The sequence below is a fragment of the Epinephelus lanceolatus genome, chromosome 11 (assembly GCF_041903045.1).
Source record: "Epinephelus lanceolatus isolate andai-2023 chromosome 11, ASM4190304v1, whole genome shotgun sequence".
Classification (NCBI taxonomy): domain Eukaryota; kingdom Metazoa; phylum Chordata; class Actinopteri; order Perciformes; family Serranidae; genus Epinephelus; species Epinephelus lanceolatus.
In genome coordinates, this window is record NC_135744.1 from 21,627,093 (window position 1) to 21,644,014 (window position 16,922).

Consider the following 16,922-nt stretch of genomic DNA (forward strand, 5'->3'; position numbering starts at 1 on the left):
TGGCTTTATTAATCCTCCTATACACAGTACTGTTCCGCTAATGCCCTACAATGTAATATTAAGTTGCCTATTGACTCATATATTGAATATTGTTTCTCTCCCAATACACAGATTTTCAAATTTATGTTGGTTCTTTATCAAAATGAAATGATATGTAGTAAAACAATATTTAAAGCAAATGTAAGAATTCTTACTTGCAAGTAATCAGAGCTGATTTGGATGTCCAGACATCATTAACCTATCTGCATGGGTCAGTGTGGTAACAACTCAGGTGTCAGTAAGTACATTAATACAATGGTGACGTGGCTTTCAACATGGAACATGGTTTGCAGAAATGTACAATGCCAAATGTAACATTTTTACTTTATTATGTAGCGAATATGTTGAAACTTTACATGTCTTTATGTTTCAACAACCCCGTGATTAAGGTGGGGTTCTGTTTAGGTACAAAAACCATTTGGTTACGTTTAGTAAAAATATCATATTTTGGCTTAAAATACCCGGTTTTGGTGCCACAATAACAGCTGGAAATTTCTCCTATGTCTCAATACAAAACATCCAGTTTTGGTGGCACAGTCAAGGCATGGAAATGCCACAATGTCTCACTTAAAACACCCAATCTGGTGGCACAATACAGTTGGAGAGGCTGCCTATGTCTCGCTTAAAACACCTGGTTTTGGTGGCGCAGTTATGGCTGGAAATGCTGCGGATGTCTTGCTAAAAAACATCAACATTTGGTCGCACAATCATGGCTGGAAATGCCACAATATCTCATTGAAAACTCTTTATTTTGGTGGCACAATTACAGTTGGAGAGGCTGCCTACATCTTATTAAAATACCTGGTTTTGGTGCCACATTCATGGCTGGAAATGCTGCAGATATCTTGCTAAAAACACCAAACTTTGGTGGTATAATCACAGCTTGAAATACCACCAAGGTGTCACTTCTCAACTACTGTTTTAAACGTGGGGAGATGTTTAGGCATAAAAAACACTTGTTTATGGTTAGTAAAATATCATGTTTTGGCTTAAAATACTCAATTTTGGTGCCACAACCATGGCTGGAAATTTCTCCTCTGTCTCACTACAAAACATCCGGTTTTGGTGGCACAGTCAAGGCATGGAAATGCTGCAATGTCTCACCTAAAACACCCGATTTGGTAGCACAATACAGTTGGAGAGGACGCCTACGTCTCACTTAAAATATCTGGTTTTGGTGCCACGATCACCACTGGAAATAGTGCTGATATCTTGGTAAAAATACCAACATTTGGTGGCACAATCACGGCTGGAAATGCAACAATGTCTTACTTAAAACCCTTAATATTGGTGGCACAATTACAATTGGAGAGGCTGCCTACTTGGGTTATGTTTAGGCACAGAAAACGTGGTAAATATATTAAATATCATGTTTTGGCTTAAAATACCATTTTTTTTTTTTTTGCCATAATCTGTTTTGAAATGAGGCAGATGTTAAAAAACAACCAGTTTTGTTGTTTGTTGGTATCGAACAGTGGTCTACAGTTTAGCAGCCATCTTTACAAGGTCTCACACCCTCCACCATCCCCTCCACCTCCCGATCACAAAGTCAGCTCAGAACTACATCACTTTAGTAACGCTGATATGATATGTATAAAACATACAAATGTAACGTATCTGTGGTTTGCAGAAATGCACTACGTCAACAGTTTCTTCTGCCGACTGCACTGCAAATATACATAAACAGTAATATAATGCCATTTTCTTTGCTCCTCCTCTTTGAGTAGAGGTAGGTTCTGTACCGCTTGAATGTGATGATACACGCAAAAAGCACATATTGTAGTACAGCTGTTTTCTGTGTTGTTTATGATCCTTATGCTAATACCATTTCCACTATAATACCATGAAACATTATCTGAATATACTGATTCAGCACTGCCTCATAAACCAATCACTGAAATGTTTTCGTCTGTTTCTCTTCTCTGTGTCAGCACTTCATATTTTGTGGCCTGATCATTCTCACTGAAGCAATGTACAGCTGGCACAGTTTGAAGAGGGGGGCGGGGAGCGTGTTTAGGTGTTGAGGATAACATTAGGACTAAAAATGCATAGAAGGAGAAATCATTTGTTATGATGAAACACTCAGAATCAGTGTCAACATGTCAGTTCACTCACAAAATCCACTGCCGGCGGTTACAGCTTCTCATGTGGTGGGAGCTGGTTTTCTTTATTTTGTTGCTTGATAGAAAGAAGAGATAAAAGGAAGGAAAATAACTTTGAATAGACTCCAGCCCTCTCTGTTGTTCCGCCTCCAGCCTCTTCACTGTATGTGTTGACCGAGCAGGTGTGGCTGTAGTGTGATGCTAATATATATCAGAGTTTGTGTGGTTAAAATTATGGTGGCTGATGAAGGCAAATGCTCCAGAAAAATGCCGATTTCAAAAAAGGGTGCAGGAAGCCAAAAAGCATTAAAGGAAAACATGTTGCAAATAGACACAGTGGTGCAGTGGTTAGCATTGTCTCACGGCAAGAGGTTCGCACCCCGGGGGGAGCCCTTCTGTGTGGAGTTTGCATGTTCTCTCCCTGTGTCAGTGTGGGTTTTCCCTGGGTACTCCAGCTTCTTCCCACAGTCCAAAGACATGCAGGTTAATTGGTGACTCTAAATTGTCCGTAGGTGTGAATGTGAGTGTGAATGGTTGTCTGTCTCTATGTGTCAGCCCTGTGATATTCTGGTGACCTGTCCAGGGTGTACCCCGCCTCTCACTCAATGTCAGCTGGGATAGGCTCCAGCCTCCCGCAACCTCCAACAGGATAAAGCTGTTACAGAAAATGAATGAATGAATGAATGAATGAATGAAGGTTGTAGCTGCTGCGGTTGTGAGCCAATCACACATTAAATCAAAGAACGTCTACAGAAGGATATGTAGGCATTGTTTGACTTAAAATGTTTCAATGCAACTTGGGCACTGGGTTATTTTGGTCGATAACCTTAAGGCAGTGGTTCCCAACTGGTCCAGCCATGGGGCCCAGATTTGTCCTAAGATTAGTTCAAGGTTCACACAGTTTAATATATTCATACGTCATACTGCATTTGGCCATGTTGTGAAGGTAGTTTGCTGTCTCTGTTTATGTGCTAGAAATTCACTGCACTTCAAAAAAAGTGTTTTTTACAAACTTGACACATTTGCAAGTCGCTTGTGGTCCATTCAGAATTATCCCAGGACCCACTTTTGGACCGTGACCCACCACTTAGGGACCACTGCTTTAAGGTATGGAATGTTGATACCAAACCATATGTCTTGAAAGGATTGCTTGAGGCTCTGAGAATACCCAGCTGCTGCATATGGTAAATGCTCACTTATCATTGCAAGCATGTATGTGTGAAATATGTATTTGATTTAAAAAATACCCCTTAAAATTAAGACATCGTTGTACATAGGCTTATCTGGGTGATCCTGCTCAACATAATCACACAGTACGTCTGAAGTCACTTCCTCTTGGTTACAGTGACTGTGAGAACATGAGCGCTGTGAATGGATAATCCTTGTAAACCTTAAGTTGTGTGAATATTGAAGTGGGATAAGTGTTATCTGTACATAAGGAAGATGATGTGTATAGCTGTTTACATGTCTACAACATGTACTGTAATCATGTCAGTGAGGCTCAGTCTGCTGTTCCTGTTCCTTTGCATGGATTGCCAAGCCTCAAAATTAGGATGGATGAGTGCATTTTCCCAGCATTGTTTCATAAGCATAAGCTGAGAGTAACTGATCTTTACCTCCTGTTATATGTACACACTCTCTGAGCAGCGAAAACAGATTTAAATTTTTCATCAGTGTAGTTCAACATGTGCAAATAATGCATAATGCAAATCTTCTATCTGATGCTGGTGTTTTAACTCAGAACAGTCTACTGTTGGGTGAAATCCATTCGTCTGTGTTGGAAAAAATTTGAGTGAGAATTAAAAGAATAGAAAAATACATTTTAGACAACATATCTTCATACCTAAAGGACAGAATAGGTTGTTTGCCAGTGACTCAAAAAACGACATATATGACCATAGGAGAGCACCTGCAACAGGCACACATACTGATCGCAGTAAAAATCTGGTTAACGTTGCACGCCAAAATTATGTGGTAAGGTTTTAAAAAAAGATCATGGTTTGGTTAAAACAAGTAGCCTATATTTGTTGCATAACTTCAGTGATGTACGTACGTTACTTGCGTGGGGTCAATTAGTGCGGTGCATACTTAAATGTCATGGTTAACTTTTGGTTTCACATGGGACACAAACAGCTGTCTCCCTAGGGAAAGTCTTGTTCTTGTTTGACCCATCTATCAACCTGACTTTCTCCCCTGTACAGACTTTAGCACTATTCGGACGGGATTAGTTTTACATAGGCACGTGGGGTAATGTCACTTTACCACAGGCTGCGGTAATATTAACGATATAAGAAATATCAGTAAAACTACGACAAGTGGGAGGGGTTAATCCATTCACGCACCGCCATCCCCTCCTGTCGTCATGTGCATATGACGTTGCTTCCTGTGCGTACCACACTCCTTCCAGGAAAAACACAGAAGATGGGACCTTCTTTTGGTTTTGAATCGCGTTCGTCATAGGCCCACAGTACCTGAGGTTTCGCACGGACTTGTCCGACTGTGAAGTGCAAAACTGAGTGCTTCTTCAAGAGCTTCCATGCTTGAAAATCCACGAAAAACCACTTGTAAACAGGATATGATGAAATATCTACACACACATATTTACTGCTGGTCTATTCGCACAGGATTAGTATTACCTGAGGTAATTTTCCGGGACCCTTTTACAGAAGGTAAAAGTCGCGGTAATCTTTACTGACATTGTGCGGTAATGATTACTGACATGGCACATTCGGACGGGACTAAAATCTAAAACTAAAAAAGTAATTATTACTTTACCCCACGTTAACTGTACCTGGAAAACTAATCCCGTCCAAATAGGGCTCTAGTCGCCCTTCATACTACGTCATCTGACTTCCTCCTTTGCTCCCGTCATCATTACCAAGGCCACTAGAAGTTGCCACCTAACAATAAACATAATTACAGTATGGCTCGTAATAAGGTGCTTGGACAGACCGACCAAATGGACGTTTTTTGGTGAGGGTGGGCTGGTATAAAAGCATAAGTGGACTTTACAATAAAGTAGAAATCCAATTAATTTAACATTATTACAACTCCATCAATTTTGATCGCCTTTCAAAGTTCAGTTGTTGTTATCTTTTTGTCCTTTTCGCTGACTTCACTTCTTCTTTTGTTCCTTCAGGTCCTCCAGTCATCGTAGGAATGAGCATCAACATAGCGAGCATCGACTCCATCTCAGAAGTTAACATGGTAAGTTACAGACTTCTTTGTTTTTTTGTCTCCAATTCATCCTTCACTTCCCAAACAGCCAACCAGAGGGAGTTGCCAGTGCATTATCGAATGCATGATCCCTATCTGGCTTCCCACACACAAACATTGCCAGCTGTAAAAAAAAGCGTGTTAAGGGCCATTGTAGACCAAAGAAAATACTGAGCCGGGACAGGGGGGTAATATTCAGAGGAAAAAAGTCTGAATTTCCAAGATTAAAGTTGTAAATTTATGAGAAAAAAGTAAGATATTCTCTGAAATTGAAATGGTAAATTCACAACAAGAAAAGAAACATCATAAAATTACCCAAAGCAAAGCACCCCAGATGTCCCTCTCCCCAGCAACGCTTTCCAGCTTCTCCTGCGGGACCTTAGGCCAGATGAGATATGTAATCCCTCCAGCGTGTCCTGGGTCTGCCCCGGGGCCTCCTACCAGTTGGACACACCTGAAACACCTCTGACGCGAGGTGCCCAGGAGGCATCCTAATCAGATGCCCGAACCACCTCAACTGACCCCTTTCAACGTGAAGGAGCAGCAGCTTGACTCTCAGCTCCCTCCAAATGTTTGAGCCCCTTACCCTATCTTTAAGGCTGAGCCCAGCCACCCCATAGAGGAAACTCATTTTGGCCACTTGTATTTGCAATCTCATTCCTTTGGTCACTACCCAGATGTCATGACCATAGGTGAGGGTTGGGATGTAGATCGACCATAAGATGGATGGATCCTAAAACAATGAATATATTATTGGGTTATAAAGTCATACAACTCAATAACTCTCTAAGACTTAACATAAAAGGGACTGTTTTTTGTTGTTGTCGTTTTTGTCATTTTGTCTCGAACGATTGATCATTTCTTCAGTGTAATTCTGCCAGACAGCACATTGACAGCATTCATGAATGCAGGCTGAGCTGTGAAGAAAACATGGCCAGCAACTGAGTGTCATTCTGTCTCTTAGCACTCTATTCTAATTAGCGTGACTCCTCCCATATGGTGAGACAGCTTTTCTATTTTTTGTTTTCTTTCACCCTCTCTGTCTTTCTTTCTTTGGTTTATTTGTCTTACTTCTGCTCATGGTGATGGATTATGTGAGTTTTAAATGTATTGACTCTCACCGATTCAACAAAACGCACACAAAGTTTGAAACTGCTAACTGTTTTTTAATTTAGACAGTCAAGTGTCAAAAATTGCCTGATATTAGACAGAATAGTCAACTCATTACACTGCTTTAAAAAAAGCGCTTTGAGTGGTCAGAAGACTATAAAGGCGCTATACAAGTGCAGTCCGTGTACCATTTACTTTAATACTCAATATTAATACTCATTATGGCATCATTAATCACAAACAGGATGTAAAGGATACTCGCTGTGTTAACATGCGTCTTGCTCCAACACATGGAGTGTGGATAAACTTGCTATTATAACAGGCAAAAATGATCCAAGACGAATGGAACACAATATTTAAAATCACTGGACTGTGTAGGCTAGAAATGGAGCCAATGTGTATCTTTCATATGTCTGACTGTAGACTACATTACTCTGACCAGAGGGGTAATGATGCATTAGCAGGCAGACATTATATCTCCACTTAAGCACTTTCTCAGTTAGATACAGTAAAGTACAGCAGTACTAGCACAGGTGTATTTATTGGTTTGCTGCCCATGTCCTATTTTACAAATGCTGAGCAGTTTAGTTTTACTGATTGTGTAAAAGAGCAAAACAGTTTTCGTGACCTGAGAGTTTAAACATAGTGTTGTAGTGCCCTCGTAGCAGATGCATTGGTTTTGTTGCTGTTGTAGATTTACTGAATAGAGGCATTTTTATTCTTTTATATTTCCATGCCTGTTAGTACACACCACCTTGTTCTTGTTCTTCCCCCTACATAACTTATGGTATTATCTGCCAACTGACTGAAACCAGTATTAAACTTTCTGCCTGGGATAACATCTGTGTTCAAAGTCCCAGCTTTGTCTGTTATTTCTGAAGGGGTCACTCAAACCAAAAGAAAAAAACAAAAACAGAAATGCATTTTTTTCTAAATTGTTCCCATTTCTCATGACTTTCTGTACAACTGAAATTGTTTTTTTTTATTTTCCGTCTGTGACTTCATGTACGTTTCTCCTCCTCCCCAGGACTACACCATCACAATGTATTTCCAGCAGAGCTGGCGAGATAAGCGTTTGGCCTATGGTGAGCTGAAGCTAAACCTGACTCTGGACAACCGTGTAGCAGATCAGCTTTGGCTTCCTGACACCTACTTCCTTAATGACAAGAAGTCCTTTCTTCATGGCGTGACGGTAAAAAACCGTATGATCCGACTGCACCCGGATGGCACTGTCTTATACGGGCTGAGGTAAGAATGCTTGAGACATCTCACTGGTGGCTTACATCAGCATTTCTCTTTTTAATTTGTGACTAATCAGCACTGTGTATTTGCTGTTATTTTGCATCCACTTTGGTTTTGTTTTCTCAGTTTCAACATTTATCTGGGTGAACTTTTGGTAGAAGCTGCAATTTTCAGAAAAGAGCTATAAAAAGAAAAAAACAATATGGCTGTTGAGATTTTGTTTAGCTAAAAAAGAACTTTTTAATTTACACAAACTGACCATTGTGCACCACAAAAGTCAGTACTGTTAAGAAAACTGATTCAGCAACACATGATCAGTGTGTAGGCCTATCATCTGTGGGACAGATGTAAAGCTCTGGGTAGCCCTGCACTAACATGATCAACTTTTCCGTATTATCAGACTGAATATTTACAGGAGAAGGGAAAGATATCTGTCGGCTGTGATTGGTTTGTAACATGACTCCTGTCTGACTGCTGAGCATGGCCACTTCCTGTGTCTGTCCTTTCAAGTTAAATTCCCACATGGTCCAGTCATATAGGTTTTGATATATTTTGACAAGGTGCAGCTCCTAATAGAGTTTCACGTTTGTTTGTTTTTTTTTTGTTTTTTTTTTCTGCAACTAAGTGACCAATGAAATCTTGCCAACTACTGGCCTTTCTGGTCGACTAATGTTTGGTCGACTATTAGGGGGCAGCCCTATTATACATCCATTGTTTGGAAGGAAGGTGGAATAGCATAGAGGAGGGATGGATGGATTTTTTTGTGTCTTTTTAAATTTTACTTTTGCAAAGATTTATTAATGCAAAAGATGATGCCTCGGAAGAAAATCTGGATATACAGGAAAGATATTTCATTCATGCTGGGATAGGGTTTACTCCTCCGTGACCCTGAACAGTATTAGCACATACAGAAAATGGATAGATGGCATCAGCAGTATTTAGAAATCTATAGCAAGAGCAAACACTTCATTAAATATTAGACTGTAGAAAACAGGATCACTTAGCTGACGGATGGGAAGGAGACTTTTAATTAGAAAACTGCTGCCTTTATCATTTCCTTCTGTCATGTGGCAGCAGTACAGCAAGTGAAAATTTTGATAACCTCACATGTGGCGCCAGAAAAACAAGATCACCGCTGCTAGTATTTGGTCCTGTGGCAGAATTATGACAGATTTATTTTTGGCAAGAAAAACAGTCTTTAAAGCTTTATTTATAAGTTAGCAGTCTACAAAGTTCTGAGTGTGACTCAGGACAAACAATAACAATGTTTTGGAAGGAGAGGGGTTCATTTAATCCAAGACTCACTGTCCCAGAAAGGCTAAAAAAAGGTTCAAAATACTCACCACCTAAATGTCCCAGATCACTGTGACAAACTAGACAATTCAGTCAACAATGAATGTGCACACAGGGACCCGTCTAAAATCCCTTGGGGACGGCTAAAAGTACGAAAGCGTCCTGAGGTTTGTTCGAGCTCAGAACGGATTGCTGCTTTTCTTAACACAAGTCATTAAAATAAAGTCATTTGACGGAAGCAAAGAAGCTGGGAACGTGTTTTGTTCCATGAATAAAATAAAATGGCAGTGACAAGGCGTAGATCATATGAAGTAATGAATTATTAATGCAATAATCAGTATTCAGAAACTCTGGATTACTGAATTGGTGCTGACACAAAAGGAGATTTGATGGCAAAAGTTTTTTTTTCTTTTTCCTTTTATGACTCTTCAAAAGGTATCAGCTTTGTAAAAATGCAGTCTCACTGCCGCCGAAGACCATGTTGCAAATGTCTGCCTACTGGATAAATTTTTAAGGTTTGTTCTTTACCCTCTGTGACAATTTCATATTGGTCTGGCAGTCGTCAGAAGGAAATGGTGCCACTGTATATTTTTGCAAACCATTTGTACATTTCATACATATCATATCAGTGTTTCTAAAGTGACACAGTATATGAGCTGACTTTGTCATCTGGATTAGGAGGGGATGATTGATTGCATTGACACCTAGACGAGACACCCGCCAAGCAGTAGACCACTGTTTGAGACGAACAACCAACAAAAGTGTTTTTGTAGCAGGTCATTGCTGCATTACCAGCAGCTTTTTAGCCCCAAAACAAGTGGGGTTTTAGGGGCCCTTGCTGTTTTTCCAGCTGTTTTTTTAGCCCCCTAGCTTGGGTGTTTTTAGCAACCCGAGGCTGTTCTTCCAGAAGCTTTGTAGTCCCCAAACAAGGGTGTTTTCTAGCAACCCTTGACTGTTTTTCCGTTGGCTGTTTTGCTCTAAACATGTTTTTTTCTTATTTGCCCCATGGCTGTTTTTCCAGGCACTTTTTATTACCAAAATGATTGTGTGTTTTTTGCAATCTTTGAGTGTTTTTACAGCGTTTTTTCAGCTTCCAAAGTTGTGTGTAATTTAGTGAACTGTAGCTGTTTTTGTAGCACTTTTTTTTCTTTTGGTTAGCGGTGGCAACTTACCCTGCAAATTTTCAGCCTCTCTATGTGGGTGTTAAAGCAGCTTTTCGGCCACCAAAATTGGGAGTTTTTCCAGCGGATTTATAGCTCCCAAACGGGAGTGTTTTTTGGTGACTGGTGGCTGTTTATTCTGTTACTTTTAAGCCCCCAGATGTGGGTGTTTTTACAGCAGATTTTCAGCCCCCAAGTGTGGATGTATTTTAGTGACCTGTAGCTGTTTTTGTAGCAACCTTTTTAGCTCCCAAACATGAGTGTTTTTTAGTGAGTGGTGGCTATCCTGCAACTTTTCATCCCCTAAATGTTGGTGTTGTTAAAGCGTTTTTTTCTAGCAGTTTTATTGCTCCCAAACATGGGTGTATTTTAGTGACCTGTAGCTGTTTTTGTAACAGCTTTTCAGCCCCCAAGCATGGGTAGTTTTTAGTGACCTGTGGATGTTTTTCTACAGGCTTTTTAGCTTCCAAATGTGAGGTTTTTTTAGCGACTGATAGTTGTTTATCCTGCAACTGTTCAGCCCCCGAATGTGGGTGTTTTTGGAGTGGCTTTTCAGCCCCCAAACATGGGGGTGTTTTTACTCAAGTTTGCAGCCTCCAAACGTGGGTGTCTCTTAGTGACCTGTGGCTCTCTCCTTCCAAGAGCTCCCAAACAACGATGTTTTTCGCAATACATCACTGCATTTAAAGTGGCTTTGTACCCCCCCAAATCATGAGTGTTGTTGAGTGACCCATGGCTGTTTATCCACTATGGATAGTGCCACGAAAAGCAGGGTTTTTTTTTTATTTCCCAGACATCATTGTATCTCCTGTCGGAATAGTGCCACATAAAGCAGGGTGTTTTTTAAGCCCAAACCATAACTGAGTTGTTGTTTTTTTGCCTAAATCTAACCCCATGTTAACCATAGCATCGCTGAAATGTAAACAGTGTGTCTGCCACATAATAGTGCACAAATGTTACATACAAATGTACGGTTTCCATGGTTTGCAGAAACATATAATGCCAACATTTTTTTCTGGCGACTGGGTTGGGCAATGCACAATCTTGGAACAGCATGCTCCCACCCTGAAAAGGGTCTGGAGTGGGATGAATACATCATTTGTTAGAGGAATACGTCAGCAGGTACCAGTGGGATCTGCTTCAATACAAGCCACTCAAATCACCTTCTGTCTTTCCCCTTCTGCTGCTGGTTAATGGTTAAAGGGATCAACTGAACTGAGACAGAAGGACCTCATATACTGTAAACAATTGTAGCTAATATAGGTGGGAATAACTCATTTGTGTAAGTGCTAATTCAGCATAAATCAATGAATTTAATGTATCTTTGATTGTTTTAAATGTGAACTAAATGAAAAACTTTACATACGTGTGCCTCCACCAAATAAAAGCAGGTGGAAATAGGATCAGTTTCACGCTGTTTGGTGCCAAAATGACACTGCGCCACCTGATCTGAATAAACATTCCCAGCTGCTCCACTCAGCACACGTACCTCAGCACATCAAGGTTCCTTTGGAGCCACAAAAGTACCAAGCAGGCACAAGCACCGTAAAATGGACTTGTGCCAGAAGAAAATAGCATTACACCTGCATTTGCACCTCTACTGGCTTTGTGCCTGCATGAAACAGAAAGCTAAGGCTGTTGCTGGGGACACCAGCATCCTCCAACATCTCATCTTCAAGCATACTGCACAGGGGTTTACTGTTACCATCACCCACTGCAGTAATGGTAAAAGGCAGATGGCGTCAAGCCCTTGGATCTGTCCTCCAGACCATTTTTTCAGCATTGTACAGTAATTAGAGGCAGTGCATAATCTACATGCCATGGTGATTTCAGGACCTTTACAAGCTTCCTGTAAGCATGCAATTAAATCGCTTTGTGAAAATGTTTGACTTTGCCCAAGGGTTGTGCGGACATTTTCTTTTTCTGAGAACAATAGATGTAACTTTAACAATAGATGTTACGTTCTCAGTTCAAGTCATTTGAATGCCTCTCAAGTTTGAACGCTTCAGGTTTTTGTTGTCTTGAATGCATTTTCTTGTAAAGACCGCCTGTTTGAATCCATCCCCCGTGCTACTCTTGAGTAGAATGCAAACTGTGGACAATCATATTACACACACTGCTGCACCCAGTACTGTGCTCTCACCTATCCACTCACTGTGAAATGTGCTGATACTGCTGTTTGTCTTTTATTTTTAAACCATTATTTACCTCGATTCATGATGCTTACAGTGATTTTAATCTGAGCTGCGCTCACTTGTGTTGATCAACCACCTCTATTTATTGTATTTGTTTTAAGTACAAGCTGTACTTCACAACTGTGTCCACATGTTTTTAACCAATGATCTCGTGTTTGTACCTGCAGTTAAACCAAGCAGATTACGTCAGCTTTTTTTTTTTTTTTTTTCTACACACTAAAATGTGCATGGATGCAATTAGGATTATTTATAAAATGCTGTAGTTACAAAATGTACAGACAGTGATTTAAAGTGACAACAAATTTTGTATTTTGCAACCATTGTTGAGGAATCAACATTTGAAGAACTAAAATCAGATCTGATTCTGACTGTTCATTTACCCAAGTACTGTTTTTATAAACAACTCTGAGGTACTGAACTTCAGTGTTTCAATTTCATGATACTTTATACTTCAACACTTCTGCAGTTTGGAGGGAAATATTGTCCTTTTTATGATGCTACATTTATGTTACAGATACAGTTTCTAGTTTCTTACTTTTCTAGTTATCAGATGTGGCATATGATAAGCCTATGAAATTTTAGTGTTGTTTGTTTGTTGGTGGTGCCTAACCATTTTGACCTGTGACTAAAAAATAGTCAAGGAAATAAAAGGGAATAGTCAAGAGGGGAAAAAAAATAGTTAAGTAGAGCTTTGTTATTTTAATTGATGCATCAGTATGACCAATCTAATCATGACATATAAAATGTCATACTGCCGACAGAGGTCACTTTGCCTCTGAACAGAGTACATTTGCCTTAAAACTTCAATTAAGAGCCTAGTCCCAATTAAACGCCCAGTCCATTTTACTAGCCCTGTGTGGCTACACAACTTGACAAATAAACGCCTGTCATGGTCTGGTTGCCAAGCAGGGGTTTTTTTTTTGTTTTTTTTTTGGTTCTTCGGATGTATAAAACTGGGTTGTTCCGTTAGTCCGTAAGGGTCCTCAGATCAAAATACTCAAAAAGGTTTTCCCATAAAAATGAATCAAGGTTGTGAGGATTTTTTAACAGGATAAATTGGGGTTGTGTCGGTATGCTGGGTGCTGTAATCCCTGAGTGCTGTAACTCACTCTCTCTCTGATGTGCTCTCAGTCGGAGCTAGATCAAATGAATGATTCATAATTGATATGTTTTCTGAAGCCTAAATTACCAAGTTGATTGTATTTCCCATCTTTGCTGAGCAACAGTTTTATGTGAAAGGAATTAAAGGCCTTTCCCAAATATAGGCCTGTTGATTTCAGTAATTTAAGCAAACAATAGCCTGGGCTTTTAATTGAAGTTTTACGGTGTTACATTTTGCTGATAATAAGTCTGTACTCTTACTTGAGTAGGATTTTGATTGCAAGATTTTTGCTGCTACTACTGCTACATTTACTACATGACCTTAAAGGGGATCTGTTATGTTCATTTTCAGGTTTATACTTGTATTTGGGGTTTCTACTAAAACACGTTTACATGCTTAAATGTTCAAAAAACACCTCATACTGTCTGTGCTGAAACACCTGTATTCACCCCCTTAACATGTTCCAGCAGGAATATGATCAAAAATCAGGCAGAAATTAACAACATTGGCAACCAAGATTACGTGTTTTCCTGATGTTAGCATGTAGCTACATGTAGCAGCGTACTTGTGTATAGCTGCACTTTTTACCGTGAAAAATGAACAATAAAAGCTTCTAAACTAAAATCGTCACAACTTCTTTATGCATTTACCTCATCATTTGAAACAGTGGTCATAATTAATATAAACATCTGACGTTGTAACATTTGATAAATGACAGAAAATAAGTGATTTAACTTGGTCTATAAATTGCTTATAATTCCCAGGGAGTTGCCATAGATTGTGAGAAGTAATGACGGTGTCCAAAAATCAAATCAGATCTGGAAAACTTACCCAAACATGTCTCTATAACAAATGTTGATTTTGAAAACCTTGTTTAAGGTGTCATATTGAGATATATTGCAGCTAGATTTTTACCATGTGCTTTATTTTTATGTGAAGAGGACAGAGGTCTGAAGACTGCTGAGTGGTGCAGGAGAACATTTGGGTGTTGCAAACAAACAAAGTCATTGGAAACATCAATAAAAGAAGTCGGTGTCAGTAGAAAGTGTCCAGCCCTGTGTGCATGATAGAGCAGCTTTTTCTAACTTGCCAGTGAGTTGAAAGGCTGAATCATCGTTAGCGGACTGACAATCCTGTTTGATAGTGCGCTGGGTCCTGAGAGCATTGAGGGCTTCGTTGAGCTAAGCTTTCGCCAGATGGTGATTTCTCTCTTCCCATTCCGGTGAATCTGCTCTCTCGAGTTCCTCTCTTTATTAAACCATAGTGTAGTACTATGATCTTCTTTGGAAAGCAAGCCGCCTCACAGAGAGGGATTCAGGAGTAGACTGTGTAGGTGTCAAAACTATTGCTCATATATTTAAAAGCCTCCCTGTCTGTAGTGCTGAGCCTCTGGGATCCACCTCCAGACTGCTTTTAGTTGTCACGTACTGCTGGCACAATACATGGTCTGAAAAGCCAAGAATGGCCTGTAAAAATGAGTGGAGTACACCTTAAATTGTGAATTAATAGTTCTTTCCTCCTCAGACGCCTACTAGTGAGCTCTCAGTTTGTTTTGCAATGCATTTGCATTGTATTCAAATTAAAGAAGTTACATTTGCGACAGTTATTCTCAAACTCTTTATAGTTCTTTGCCCCTATAGTCATCTCACACCTCTTCGTGACAATGATAAAAAAAAGACAAAAAACACAAACGGACTCATCTTGCATATCATGTTGAAATCTACAAAGTAAACAGACTGCTGAGTGTGGGACTGCAGTGCCTGCTCAGGTCTGAGGCTGCTGCTGACCGTCTCTGGTGGGACTGTAAGTTGCTGACCTACATCTGCTGACATTTCCAAATCCCAGGCCCTTGCTGTGAGCCGTCCCAACTTGTGCCTACTCAATGATGATTCTCTCCTGACTTGTTAACTGTCACATATAAAGTCAATTTTATTCTTTTTTTTTCTTTTTTTTTTTTTTTTACTCTCTGCCAAGGGGTAAAGAATTCATTTCTGTCCATTACTCCGAGCTGGTGCTGCTGCTGCTGCCAGGGTTTCACTGCTTCACTGTGCTACCAGGGGTATTGTCTTTTAAGAACAATAACTGTGTCTTGACAGGATATGTCTTCCTGTTTATGATCACAAAGGACACAGGGCCTCGCTACCGCTTTAGATTTCAGGCAGTACATTTTAGTTTCTCCTTATTTTAGTTTGTTCCATTTTTCACTGCATACTATAAGGTGCAACTTTGGAATACTTTTAAAACATTTCTTTTATTTGGTGATGTATTTGTGGTATCATGGTTTTGGTTGTAGAAAGCCCTGGTTAGAATGTGTTTGAAGTTTCTCTAGTTTACTGTCATTAGACAGTTTTTTTTTTCCTTATTTCTGTCATATATATAAATTCCAATGTCAGATATTCATATTACACATGGCCAAAGTTTCCAATAACAAGGTAAACATATGTAAAATGAATCCCTGTGAACCTCAGGCCTTAGACCGTTCTGAAAACTGTACAAGATTTCTATATACGGTCATTTGCTCCAGGCATCCTACTGCAAGGATTTACGTACACTGCTAACATCATGAAAACATGTAATCTTGGTTGCATATATTGTAAATTTCTCCCCAGTTTCAGTTCATATTCTTGCTGGAACATGTCCAGTTGTGTTTAGAAGCTTTATTGGTTATTTTGTCGAGAAGAGGTGCCACTATACACAGTCATTCCCTGGCTGCAAGTACACAGCTATATGTAGCTGCATGCTAACATCATGAAAATATGTAATCTCGGTTGCTGATTATAATGTCTCCCTGATTTCAGATTCTTTTCCTTCTGGAACATGTCCTGTTGTACTTAGAAGCTTTTATTGGTGATTGTTAATGGGTGAAAGTGCCGCGATATACAGTCATTTCCCAGCTGCAAGTACACTGCTACATGTAGCTACATGCTAATGTCAGGGAAACAGTTGATTTTGGTTGCAGATGTTGTAAACCTTTTCTTGATCTTGGATCCTATTCTTTTGTGGAACATTTCCTGTTGTGTTTAGAAGCTTTATTGGTTACTTTGTCAAGACAAGGTACGGCTATACACACTCTTTTCCTGGCTGCAAGTACACAGCTACATGTAGCTGCATGCTAACCTCAGGAAAACATGTAATCTTAGTTGTAGATGTTGTAAATTTCTTCCTAATTTCAGTTTATATTATTTCACGTTTTCAGTTGTGTTAAAGAGCTTAAGGTGATTTTTTTAATGGGTGAAAGTCCTGCGATATACAGTCATTTCCTGGCTGCAAGTACACTGCTACATGTAGCTACATGTTAAGGTCAGGGAAGCGAATAATCTTGGTTGTCGATGTTGCAAACCTTTTCTTGATTTTAGAATCCTATTCTTTCTGGAATATGTCCTGTTGTGCTTAGAAGCTTTATTGGTGATTTTTTTGAGAGAAGGTGCCACCATACACAGTCTTTCCCTGGCTACAAGTACAC

At 39.7% G+C, this 16,922-nt stretch overlaps 1 protein-coding gene across 2 annotated transcripts in view; it reads left to right on the forward strand.

Annotated features, from left to right (window-relative positions):
- Positions 1–16,922, forward strand: part of gabrb4 (gamma-aminobutyric acid type A receptor subunit beta4) — an 82,153-nt gene that overhangs the window by 48,480 nt on the left and 16,751 nt on the right. For both annotated transcript variants that reach the window (XM_033643926.2, XM_033643918.2), the window contains exons 3-4: positions 5,281–5,348; positions 7,495–7,715. In XM_033643926.2, coding sequence (XP_033499817.1) covers positions 5,281–5,348; positions 7,495–7,715 — 289 coding nt within the window. The remainder of the gene's footprint in view (positions 1–5,280; positions 5,349–7,494; positions 7,716–16,922) is intronic.